At 43.0% G+C, this 13,852-nt stretch overlaps 1 protein-coding gene across 1 annotated transcript in view; it reads left to right on the plus strand.

Annotated features, from left to right (window-relative positions):
* LOC147717735 (complement C4-B-like) overlaps positions 1-13,852 on the plus strand; it is a 643,152-nt gene that overhangs the window by 216,097 nt on the left and 413,203 nt on the right. The window contains exons 13-14 of the mRNA XM_086919877.1: positions 1,532-1,714; positions 7,205-7,357. Coding sequence (XP_086776003.1) covers positions 1,532-1,714; positions 7,205-7,357 — 336 coding nt within the window. The remainder of the gene's footprint in view (positions 1-1,531; positions 1,715-7,204; positions 7,358-13,852) is intronic.

Consider the following 13,852-nt stretch of genomic DNA (forward strand, 5'->3'; position numbering starts at 1 on the left):
CACAGGTGGAAGGTACACATGCCAATCAAGGCATGTACACAAACATCCAGTGGGTAGTGGCAGAGTTCTGAAATTGGTCTAAAGACCGAGAATTGAACTAGGAATGTGCTGCGGTGAAATATCTTGTGTAACACAACAGCACATATGTAGTTGTAAAGCGCATGTTCACCCCCAAAGGGGTATCTTGGTGCTGAATAACAGATGTTTATTGAAACATGCCGCTAAAGGTGGGGAAGGGGAAGGAAAGGTCATCTTCTCCAATGGGTGATAATATACTGCGACTGTGCCTTGTGAAGGGCTCTTGAAGGCACCATCATGTCTGTCTGTCGCTGCGGATGAGCAGAACAGGGCTCTTATGAAGACAATGGCTCTGCATCTCGGTCTGTGATGATAATCTGCTCCAAAAAGGGAGATCTAGAAAATATCGCAAAAAACAAAAAAGAAATCTTAGATAGAAATCTATCAAACATATTTAAATTTAATTCCTAAAATAACTAATCTGAAGAGGCAATTGCAGTTGGTGTGGTTGCAGTCAGTAGCCAGCACCAGAAACAGCTGTCCTCGAAATCACATCAGACGGTCAGCCTTGACTGGCTTCCTAAATCATCACGGACTGACCTCATGGAAGACACCACAGATTTGAAACACTCACACAAGGGTACTCATCATGCAATGGGAAAAACATATTCAAAGGGCAGCCATCATCCGGCCATCCAGAAATATAAAACAAACACTTGGAAATACAATCAGTCTTCCCTCAAATAATTGGGTAGAGCTCTGTTGCCTTTGTCAGTGCTTGTTAGCTTTTCTGTGCTGACAAGTGTAAACGTAGTTCATCATAAATGGCATTTGGTATATCAGTAGACACATATATACATGACAAAGACCATTCCAAGATAGTTGGCGGTGCATCAGCACACATGCAAACACAGCCTTCTTGGAATGGTTCTTGACATACAGGACAAACATTCCAAGATTACACGTCATGCATACGCATCCATGCTCATGCAGGCCACAGCCAGCCTTCTTTTCTGTTCTTTTACTGTTAGACTTTATTATGAATTTACAATGTAAAGATGGCAGATGGTCATTTTAGAACAAGTAGGAAGTATGTTTGGTACATCAAACGTGTCGGCCCTCCTGGAGTATACCGGTAAAAATAGGTAGTGTTTGTCAAATGAGTGGGAAATCTTGAAGAGATATCAGACAAGTTATTTCTCATTTCTCCTCATGTATTTTTGGATCACAGAATTGTGTATTTTTTTTAATTTGCTTTCTTTTCTTCTCTGTCTGCCAATTTTCATCTAACTGCTATCTTGTTTCCCCTTCACTCCTTCCCACAACTCAAATGATATCTCATTTCTCTTTTCTTTTCTTGTTAGGCCTCCACTTTTCCCCATTCTTTCTCTTTTCTCTTCACTTGTATTCCTTTTCTCCCACTCAGTTCCTCTTCCATTTCCTCCTCTCTACAGTCTACTCTTATACTCCTGTTCCTTGTGACTTCAGTGTTCCTTTCTCTCCCCCTCCACAGGCTTTGAACAAAGGTCAGATACTCTTCTTGAAGAGAGTGGCAAAGGAATCTCTCACCAAAATCCAGTTCATGGTCACTGGGGATATGATCCCATCTATCAGGCTTGTCGCCTACTACTACCTCGGGGACGAGATTGTAGCAAACTCGGTGTGGATGGATGTGGAGGATTCCTGTGAAGGAAGGGTAAAAAAACTTGAAAGGGATGGGGAGCGAACACCTTTGCAAGGGAATAGATTTCTTATTTTCTGCAGGGGAGAAGAAAGCACTTCATTTATTCAGGTATTTGGAAAAACGGTTGTGGCTAAGCTATATAGAGAGCCACACCTCTCTACATGCTGTAGAGAGGTGTGGCTCACTGGTTAGAGGCGGCAGACCCGAGTGCAGAGAACGGCCCGGGACCAGGGTTCGATTCCCGACGCGGCAGGGTCTTGGACCAGGATCAGCGGACTGATAATTCTCGCATCGGTGCCCACTCCGACCAGGGAGCACACTCGGCAACTCTGGGCATTAGCTTGCCTCATCTCTACAACGGCCCCCACAGACGCCAGGGATGCCTGGTTTCACCCTGGAGATACCCATAAGGGACCATCTCACAGGGAAAACCAGGACGGGTTCCCCAGCGGTCTACAGCGCCGGGACACTCGGGTAGAGTAACTGTGCGCTATACAAGTATCCCACATTTACATTTACATTTACATATGATAGCATTTTTATGAAGTTGTGAATGGACCAAGATTTGCATTGCCATGAAGAGAGCAACAATCTTTTCCCTGCAATTTGTGCTTTGGCAGTTAATGGAAATACTAAAAACAGGAGGCCTGCCACTAATGTTAAGAAGTGAGACGAATATAAATAAATAGAAGGACCATTGATTAAGGGACGATGGGAGAGGTCTGTACACTGTATTAGTCCCTGTGTAGAGCTGAATAAAGTTCATGGGGTTAAAGTCCATTTGAGCTACTTGATCTACTTGCTCCAGGAATGTAGATTTTATCGGCCCTCAAGGTAAATCAATACATGCAGATTTATTTATGTGTAAATTCACTCTTGCACCTAGGTGTAAATCTACATTTGTTTGATAGTCAGCATTTCCGAGAGTCGATTTACACCTAAATGTAAAATTATGTCTCCAGGCCCTGAAACCAGAGGATAGAGGCATCTAAAACTGAACGTACAAGTTTAAAATTAATACAGGTCACTTTTTTTCAATGCAACCAATGATCTCCAACCCCTGGGCAGAGATCAATATCACATGGGCAGAGATCTCCACCCCTGGGAAAGAGATCTCTAGCACTAGGGCAGAGATCTCCATATGATAAAATATAGTATGCCGTTTATTATTAAAAACATATATATATTAAACATATTTCAGTGTATAATACATTTGTAAATTACTTCAACATAATTATTATTAACCTAAATATTATAATAAAATGTTACAGCACAATAAATTAAATGTTTATTAAATATTTAAATAAATAATATGGAGAACCTGGCAAGGGTTGACATGCAAAAAGCGCTCCAAGGGAATGCATACTCGATTGAATGGTAACCTTCGACAAACCTAGATTTCAGGTCCCTACATTTTTACGAGTGGTGCAATATTGAGGGGCGATCTGGCTTGGGAACAGCCAACACTACTCACCGGAGTTCCCTCTATGGTCCCTACATAAGTTCTGGGAAGTACCAGGCATACATGATTGTGATGCATGGATGGAAGCGAGGGTACCTATGGTTGGGGATGTGTATGACAAAGGTACCCTACATAAATTTGAAAAGGTAGGGGACGTGTATCTCTTTGCCAGAGGTCAGTTCCTGAAATTCAATGCATTGATGGGAGCTGGTGCAGGTACACAGGATTCAAATGGAGATGGAACCCTAGGGCCAAGGCGCTTCTGATGATCCTTACTCATTGGAGTGATATGAAGCAGTAATGTATTTCCATAATAAACTGGCAATAGCGGGCAGATTGAAAATATCTGAGGATCACTGGGGTGGCGGTGTCTGGGATATGTGTCTGTGGTATCTAGGAACTCACGCTTCAACTACACTCAAATCAAATGTTTACGTCATACATAACTGTCTCTGGAGGGTTTAGGGAAGATGGATAGGGAAATTGGAACTGGGTGTCCCTTATGTAAAGCAGTGAATGCAAATGTTTTGCCATATGACATCTGAATATTCAATAATTAGGGGCTTCTAGGAAAAGGTGCTTCGTCTCCTTGCAAATGTTATGGGCGGGCAGGTGCAATTGGAGCAAGTCCCATGGTTCAAATGCCATGAACATTTTGCATGGTTTCTGGGTCTGACATTGATTTCGGTGAAGTAGATTATAGCCATGTCTTGGAAAGCCAGAACAAGCAGCAGAGTCAGAGTATGGTTGAAAGATGTGCACAGTTGAGCTCAAGATGGTGTTGCAGCACAATTGTGAATACATAAACGGGCAGAGGCGCATAAGGCGTGAAACCCATTTCTGATCAATAAGGAAGATTGACAGGATAAATATGCTTATGGCTTATATGATTAATAGTGTGGTTGGTACTATCTTAAGAATAAGTGTAATTGCATCATGCTGAATTTTAATGTGCAAATGCCCTGCAGAAGTAATATAACTATATCGAGACAGTTGACCACAAGATTCATGATTTATGTGAGGCAAGGGATCTTTTCTGCAAGCAGATCACACTAGTTTATTATCGATCATTATAATGGATGGGCACCCATGTCATGTCCTAGTGGTTCTTTTTGCTGCTATTACAATGTTCCAGACTGTGGTCACTCAGATGGCAAATTGTCAAGAGTTATAAATTCAGTCTAGATTGCTTTATAGTGTTTTATTAGGCTGCACTGATAATGATGTACTTGTTTATGATTAAAAATGAAATAAAGAGATATTGAACTAAAAAGTAAACAAATTATAATAAATGGATTTATAAATATGTTTCAATAAAATTAAAAAATCCACCTTTACTAGCATTTTAATATCAAAATAATATTTAGTAAATTAGTTGAAAATAATTGTATTTTTCATTAATAGTTTAATTAAATCATTTTTTAAAGTGCCTAATATTTAATTCTTAATTTATTACAATATTTAACGCTAAAACAATTGAATAAATACACAAATTGTGTGTGTGTGAGATCTATTTTTACATTAATTCCTATTAGGTTTTATTTTAAGTCCTTGCTTCCATTATTTGCAATGAGAGTTTGTTGCAATACCTATGAGTGGCCATATCTGGTGCTCGACTTACTCCCAGGCTGGACAGGAGTACATTTACAACTGATTTGTGACATTTTAGGCTGTAGTAATTTTAGAAGTGTCGTTTGTGAATGTAATGGTCTGATACCTTTGTGGTTGGGTGTTCATGTTATTATGATCCTCCCTACATCCCATCTTAAACCTCACTAAACCCCTCTTACTTTTTAGTAAGTATTCCTCATTTACAGCCACTCCACTTTGTCCCACCCTCATTTGCTACTAATGGGCCGATTACAATCTTGGCAGAAAGCATTTCCGAGGCCTCCGGGTGGTTATGCGCTATACAAGTGCAATTTTTCATTTCATTTCAAATCAGTTCCGGAATGCTTTCCGGATGCCTCAGATCGGAGGAGTCCAACCAAGCGATTTGGATGCATCCAGATACTTCCGGATACCATTCAGTCAGACTCCTATTGACTTCAAAGTCAGCCTGTGTTATGAACGAGAACTCAGGCTCCCATTTAAGAAAGGGGTGGCATGGGAAAATTGTGCACCCTGTGGCAGGCAACCCATGGTGACTGCCACACTGTGCATGGTTGGAAAGGGGGTACCCATGGGTACCACCATGGGATCGATTCCGAGGGCCCCGGGTAAACCAGGGCCTGCTACGGGCCCCCAAAGACAGATTCTGACAACTGTTTCCTTCTAGGCATACCGTATCGGAACCGCTGTCCGCATCTGTCATCTTACCCTCTAGATCAGAAACCGTGTCCATAGAGCTGTTAGAAATGGCTTAGAAAGGCTCAATCTCTATGAATGCCTTATAGAACCGATTCGGTAGGCGATAATGGCTTTCGGGCATCGGTCGTTCGAATCTGGGTACGATTCGGTCGTAAACAAGGGCTCCATTTTGGATTCGGCAAACCGGAACCCGATATGTAGCCCTTCCGAAAGGGATCGTAATCGACCCCTAAGTATTAAACCTACATGTGTGGAGATCTCCCCTGCATAAAAAGACCTGGGAGGCGGCGGTGGAGATTTACACATGTAGGCTTGTGAATTGTGTTTTGTAGTAAGTAGTGCTACTGTAGTACGACTGTATGCATTACAAAATGTAGTGTGGGCACCATGCGGTTGTTTTTCAAATTCTTTCTTTTCAGGTACTGTTGTAAATGGCCCTTTATGCAGGGTTATCCCCAAACTTTTAGCTTTTTCCTCTTATTTTTCCCTGGCCTGTTTGTGTTGGTTTTAGGACTCTGGGCACTTTACCACTGCTAATCAGTGCTAAAGTGTGTATGTTTTCTGTGTAAATTGTGTTATAGTTTGGTGTTTCCATGATTGGTTATTTGATTTACTTGTTAGTCCCTAGTAAAGTGCACTGAGTGTGCCAGGGCCTGTGAATCAAATGCTACTAGTGGGCCTGCAACACTGATTGTGCCACCCACGTGAGTAGCCCTGCATTTCTCACAGGTACTGTTTGCGGGTCTTTCCGACACTGTAGCTGGCCTGCGACCCTGCGACCAGCCCAAACTGTTTGATTTGTTGTTCACAACGCTGTGAAAGCCCCTGACGGATCTATTGACATCAAGGAACTGTGTTTGAAACTTATTTTGATAACTGCAGATTTTTATGTATAATATTGTGGATTTGTATCATATTTGGTCTTGTCTTAAGTATATAAAAATTTGATATTTTTCTAAACTGGTGTGGTGTCCTTTTGTAGTGCGTACACTGTGTTACTGTTGGTTATGTGCAAATGCTTTACACACTGCCTCTAAGATAAGCCTGGCTGTTCATGCCAATCTACTAAAGGGGTGTGCAGGGGTTATTCTAGAAGTGCAACTCCCTTATCCTGACTAGAGTGGTGGTTTTGCCTGGCTTTGGCCCATGCCCTAGCCTACCAGAAATCCCATTTCTAACAGGTACTCAAACTTTTAAAATCCATCTTCTTTTATATATAATCATTGTTTTCAGATATATTCCCTGTTATTCTGTACCTGTCAATTTTTTTAGGTAGGTCCCACATTTAGGGGAAACCAGGTGAAGTAGCTCATGTCACGTATTTCGTAATGCACTCTGTGCCTCTTGAGCATCTGTTTCAGATGAAGCATCTAACTGCCTCCCAGAGACGAACTCCCAACTCCTGTCCATAACTTTTTTGTATTATTAAGCTACTTTCAATTGCAGTAAGCCTGGGGTGCCCAACATAAGACCAGGTAGGTCAGATCCATGCCAGATATTCAAAACATAGACATAAGTATATTTACATACTGTATAATCCTGGCCAACTCACATGTATCTTGCCTTCCTGAATCAGTTCTGGACACACTTGCTGTATTTATTCACTTGACACACAAAAGGTCTGTTGCTCTTATATCAGAAATAAACCTTCCAAATAACATTAAGAATTCAGGTGTATTGCAAAAAATGTCAAGTCAGGCATCTAAATATGTATTTTTTTAATCCTTTAGCTGCACATTGAAAGCAATGTGAAGAATGACTTGAAGCCGGGCAGTTCTTTGAAAGTGACGATCGAGACAGATGACCAAGCAAAGGTCGCCCTTTCTGTTATTGACACTGCTGTCTACATTCTAAACAAGAAGAACAAGCTGACGCAGAAAAAGGTAAGGCTGTCTGATACTAACATGTGTGCAGCTTGATAAAGAGATCACTACTACAATATTTGTTCTCCATCACCAAGGCTGCCCTGGCATGTGCTATCACCATCCACGCCAAATTCACCATCATCAAAACCTCTACTACTCCTATTTTGGCAGATGTTTGTACTACTGCTTCTTGACAAAGCATCATCATCAGTCCCACTGCAATGTCTACTTTGACCACTTAGTACACCACTACATTGTGAAGCACCATCAGCAGTAACTTTACGATATCTACTGCGAACACTGAGTCCACCACCCATTGCCGAAGAGTTCAGTACCACCAACAACAGTAACTTTACAATGTCTACTGTGATCGCTGCACACGTACAATTTCCTCTCCTTCTTTTATGACAACTAACCCAGCTATCAAAAATATCCCTACTATTATTGCTGATGATTGTACCACTGTGTGCTGAAACACAACTATCATCAGTGCCACTACTAGTAAGTAACTAGCTGTCTGAGCTACTTTTCACCATCAACAATACCTTCACTACTTGCATATCACACCCAATCCCCTTTTTTTTCATTCACTACAAACCATGAGAACCATTTTTGTGTCCTCATTGAATCAACACTATCATAATGACAGCACTTCCACTTCTACTTCTAAAAATGGAATCACCTCCGGACCCTAGTTCCTCCCTCATCTACAAAGTCCAGCAGTACTACCTATTTTACCACAACAAAATTTGTTTGTAGGACCTTTACCACCACTATTTCCACAATATTTGGTAAGTATCCCATTAGATGCATGCTCCTTCCGCTGCCACCTTATAATGGTACCTGCTCAATCATGGCTATCTATGCTACTTTCACTATCCCAACCTCCTTCATTATCACTGCTTGTATCACCATCTCCACCATTATTATCACCATTCCCTTTGTGGCTTTTCTACTCCCATCGTCCATAATACGATAACCTTCTCCCTAAGTACTACTCCACACTTCACCGCATCACTACTTACTCACCTACTTGTCACACTGAAGGCCTAAATCAGTTTCTCGACTGTATATTTCATTCTGCTAATGCTGTTGTCAGCATCTGCCCCACACCCCACATCTGCTACCACAGTACAGCCATGCACTAATAAATGGATTTACACTTAGAAAAAGTGCAGTTGGGCTGTGAGCAGGGAATGGGCATTCTAGGGCTGGAAAAGAATGATTGTACACTTGTAAATTTGTGAGTATTCACAAACATAAATGTTTGTGGGTATTCGCATATTACTTGCCACTTTGCAAACAGTTCATCTATTTCCATGGTGTAACACCCCCTAAATTTGAATACAGGAAGAGGTTTCTACAGGAAGTTAAAAAAGTTTCTTTAAGAAAAAAACTAAACAAAGCCCTAGCACTGTCAATTTTCTCGAGCACTGGTATTTGCGATGGATTCTTCTACCCGTGTGATAATCCCTAGGGAACTAAACTGGAAAGTCAAAAGGTAGTGCTCCTGCGTGTCAGCAGGTGACGCTTTGTGTCTGTGCGCCGACGTTGTTCTGCTCCAGAAGTGATGAACAGAGCCTCATATAAGCGTCACTCAATCCTGTTGACGTCAGCTCCTTTCTTTCTGCTCCTTCAGATGAAGATCAGAAGCTCTGCTCATCTATTTCTTCACTCTGTGTAGCCATTTTTTCATTCTACGTTTTTCCAGTGTACAACGGCACATGTCACTCCCAAGACCGCAGAGTTTAAGCCTTGTAAGGGTTGTTGCAAACAGATGTCTATGACAGATCCTCATGAGGTTTGTTTAGGTTCCGCACATGACTCTAAGGTCTTAACGCTTGCCCTGTGAAGAATCTGAGGATATTTGTTATTGCAAAGCCCTGCAAGACTCCACTTAGGTCTCGCTACAGGGTAAAGTTGAGAATGCGGACTTGCGAGGTTTCAAAGTCCTGTGGCAGGTCATCTTTGGGGTTGAAGTTTTTTGGTAAGTCCAAGAAGAAACAAAAAAATCCAAGAGAGACTGGGCCTCTTCCTGCCACTCTCGTTCTCTGCAGAAGGTACAAGGGAGTCACCGTGCCTCCAGGTCTCGCTTTCCTTCCACAGAGGAGCGAAATCTGGCGTTGATTCCAATGCATCCTGGGTCCATCAACAATGTTGCAACAGGTTGAAGCCTTTCGAGAGGCCATGCAGCACATCTTTGACACCCTTCTGTCTCTTTTTGGCACACCTTCAGTCTCCAAGGATTTGCAAAGGCATCCAGTCAGGTTACTGCCGCTTAGTCCTCCTTTGGCACTGTTTGTACCATTTCAAAACAGTTCAACTTCCACAGTAGCATTGATGGTGATTTTGGATATGTGCTAAAGTCTTCGCTGGTCCAATGGATGTCCACAACAGCACCAACTCACCCAGCACCGGAAAAGGAGCCTCAACCCATCGTGGTCTCTGACTTTATCTCAACTCCGATCAAGATCACGATATGGCACAGCCAATACTCTGTCCATTAAACCATATTCTATTGCGTGGTTGTGCACTGAAAATACAGCAACTTTTACGACTGGAGTCAGCAATGTGGAGACAACAATGGAGGGGATAGGGAAGAGTCTCTCCCCTCCCATTATGATGAAGACAATTAGTTCTTAGATTTAATGGATACCTGTGGACTGGATACCTCACCCAATACTAGGTTGGTGTTGCACCTTAAACCAACTAGGAAAGTACATAACTGTGACAATTCAGGATGGCTGAGTTGTGGCTAAGTTCATCATCTGCTTAAGTATAGACAACACAAAAATGTCTAGGAAGGGCTATTAGGACACACATGGGACAACATGGATAAGGTCCATAGGCTTCTCAGGGAAATCCAGTCACCCTTAATGGACTTCTCCTTCAATGGTGCCAGTAGATGTGGTGAAAAGGCGGACTCGATTCTGGAGTGTTTTAAGGAGAGTTGAGCCACAGTATGATCTTTGGTCTTTTGACCCTAATCCGGCAATCCCCCAATACTTCATCCGTTTTGTGGATATTACAGGGGCTTGGCGGGTCAACAGCATCAGGTCTTGCTGCCTGCACAGCACCCCTCAGAAGAACAGAATGTTTTCCCCCCGACTCACTTGTGCCAAAGAAGGATGGAGGCTTTCGTCGTATTTTAGATCTTTTCCCTCTCAATGCCTTCTTGTTAAAGGACAAATTGAAGATGATCACACTGACCCAGGATCTGTCTGTCCTAGGTCCCAGAGATTTGATGTTGGTGTCTATTTTCACATCCATCTTTCAGCCCCTCAGGGGCTACCTGCAGAACAAGGACGGTCACAAGCACTTTCAGTTTGCCGGGCTCACTTTTGGGCTCACAGGGGGCCAATTGGGTGTTTATAAAGGTGATGGTGATGGTCTTTGTCTATCTGCGGAGGTTGGTGTACCAGTCTTACCTTACTTCGATGACGGCTCTTAAAGGTAGGCTTGCCACATTCAGCCACATACCACCTCCAGATGAAATGAACCTCTTGACATTGTTAGGGTTCTCAATCAACATACTGTAGTCACACCTGAACCCTTTGTTGAGGCTGCCTTCATGGGAGCCATCCTGGATATGGTGTGCCTTCAAACCAATGAGTCCAGGACATTCAGGCTGTGATCCCAATGATTCAGCTTCCAACCTGGGTGTCAGTGAGGATGGCTCTGAGACTTCTTGGCCTGCTTGCCTCCTTAATTCTCCTTGCAAACTATGTTCAATGGCATATGCAGACTCTGAAGTGGGTTCTGAAGTATCAGTGGGCCCAGCATCCAGGTGTTGGGAAGACTGAAAATGATGTACAGCCTTCCTGTCAACCGTTAAGAGCAGGCTGGTTCAAGTTCTCATGGACAACACCACCATCATTTGGTCCTGCAACAAGCAGAGTGGGGTGGGGTATTGAGTCCTGTGCTAGGTAGGAGGCTCTGTGCCTCTGGAACTGACTGAACAGTAAGACCATTTGACTGTGGGCACACCAGCTAACAGGATGTTTGCATGTCAGGAGGGACTAGCTTAGTCATCGTTGCTTAGCGGATCAAGAATGGCAGTTACACCCAGAGGTTGTGCAGCAAATGGGAGAACCTTGGCTCAATCTCTTTGTCACTGCTGAGAATGTGCATTGTCAACAGTTTTGAACGTTGGAGTTCTCAAGGTGCCTTCTGCATACAGTAATGAACGAGACTCCTGGATGCCTTCCCACTGATACTTCTCCTCTCCAGCGTTCTGAAAATCTGGAATGACCAGGCCCAAGTTATCATAGTGACCTTAAATTGGGTCAAAAAAGTATTGTACCCAGATGCTGCGCTAGGTTTGTTGCTTAGTGCAGTACCCGCCAGGCAGGCGCGTTGCAGGCCAAAGTGTCGGATATATTGTTGTTTGCTGTGTCTCTGATCCAGCAAGGCCATGCTGTGGTCATTGTTAAAGGCTACTTGTCGTCCCTTTTTATGTTTATCGGACAGGCTGTCCTGGTTCAAATCACGTTGTGATATGTTTTTTGCCAGAATCTCTTGTGATGTCACAGTGGGACTTCAATTTGTCCCTCACTGTCCTAAAATGTACCACTTTACAGTTGTCCAATGCACCTCCTCACATTAAAATGTGTCTTGCTGGTTGTGATAACCTCAGCAGGGAGCTTCAGGTCTACTCAGTCCAGCCTCCTTTTGCTACTTTTTTCCAGGTGTTTCGTACTTAAGATCTGTTCTTACTGAAGATGGTAACTACTTTTCATGTTTGGCAAGCCATCATTCTTCCAACTTTAATCGCACCATCTCATACCTCAAAAGAGGAAAAGAGACTCCATTGCTTGAACCCCAACAGAGCACTGAGATTTTCCATCATTTGTAGCAAGGAACATTGGCTGGATGAACAGATGTGAGGTTCTCTGCCACATAGAAGGACAAGGCGGCCAGAAATGTACCGTCTCCTGATGGATAGTTCTCAGTAGTAAGATCTGCTACGCATTGGCCAAGATGGACACTCCATAAAACCTGAGGGCTAATTCCACCAGACCAAAAGCTACCACCACTGCATTGGTACACGTAATATCTGTCAAGGGGATCTGTCAGGCTCCTAATCGGCATCAGTGCACACATTCACGAAACACTACTGCCTTGAAAAGCCAATTAAGGGGGAGAGGGCAGTTTGCCCATTCGGGCCTGATGGATGTTTTGATGTGGTATTTAAAACTATGTGGTATTTAAAACTATCCGTCAACAGACCCACCATCTTGGAAGGTACTGCTTTGGTATCTATCACAGGGTGAGGAATCTGCAGGTAGACGTATCTATCAGATAAACGCTTTTTCTGATGGATCTAACCATAGATCCCTCAAGTCCCCCACCTCCCCATTCTGTGGAATCTGCACACTGGTTATTCCAATGTGCTGGTGGGCTCCACGTCTGAGGGCACGACAGGTGCATGAAAAAAACTGACCAGCGCGCATGGTAGGTGCTTATATGTGGCTCTGTTAATCACTTCTTGAACAGAACAACATCGGCGCTGAGCTGAATGTTGCCACCTATTGGCATGAAGGAGCACAGCTTTTCAAGTTTCCGGATTTTACCTGGTTCCTGGGAATATTCAGAAGGTGATGAATCTGCGGTTAAATAGTGTATGCACCAGGAATAGCATTACTGAAGGTAAGTAACTTGTTTCTTTATGTATGAAAAATTGGAAATCGCAGGACTACCTCAGAAAAGCTACAGCTGTCACAGAGTCCTCGATGTAACCTGTAAAACGTCTGTGAATTCCTGTAAGTCAGAAATCTGTACTCAGGCAAATATATTGCAGGTGGAGTTTCCAACTTGCGGTGTCAACTAGTTTCCACTAATCAGTAGAAGCTGTCCGTTTGTGGAAGACAAACTTTGGAATGTTACCATACTGATTCCATGCACCCCCGCAGAGAATGTTGTCCCTTGGACCAGCCAGCTCACAGAACCACCATAAGCCCCATGGGCACAGAACAAGAACCTTTCGCTCACACACTCTGTCTCTTATTTGCTCAGAGAATTATACAAATAATACAAATAGTGACATTTTCAATGTTTATTATTATTATTTTTTTAAACGTTTTATTGCAGTAAAAGACAATCTGCATATGCAGTTTTATAATCATGAGGACAGTTGCACACAGCCAATCGGTACACAGTTTCCACTATGACACCACCTCCATGATGACTACAATACTGTTATATCTCATCGTCGGAACCTTGATCCAATATCGGAGGTGTACAGATGTTTCCCCCATAGGTAATCCAGTTGCCCCACACCTTTCCCCATTTCTTTGGACATTCTCTTTTAATGAAGAATGCCTTCTCAGCCACCATGACCATATCCATATCTCTACACCATTCTACCAAAGTTGGTATGTGTGATCAGTTTGCATGCTGCCACTCTTGCCGGTTTTCCATCCCAAAGGAGAACAGCCACCTCCGAGTTCACTGCTCTGCTCTGAAGTAGGAGTCGGGGACTAGATAGGGCGTGTTGTGTAGGGCGCATAGAAA

This window comes from Lissotriton vulgaris, chromosome 5, assembly GCF_964263255.1.
Source record: "Lissotriton vulgaris chromosome 5, aLisVul1.2, whole genome shotgun sequence".
NCBI lineage: Eukaryota > Metazoa > Chordata > Amphibia > Caudata > Salamandridae > Lissotriton > Lissotriton vulgaris.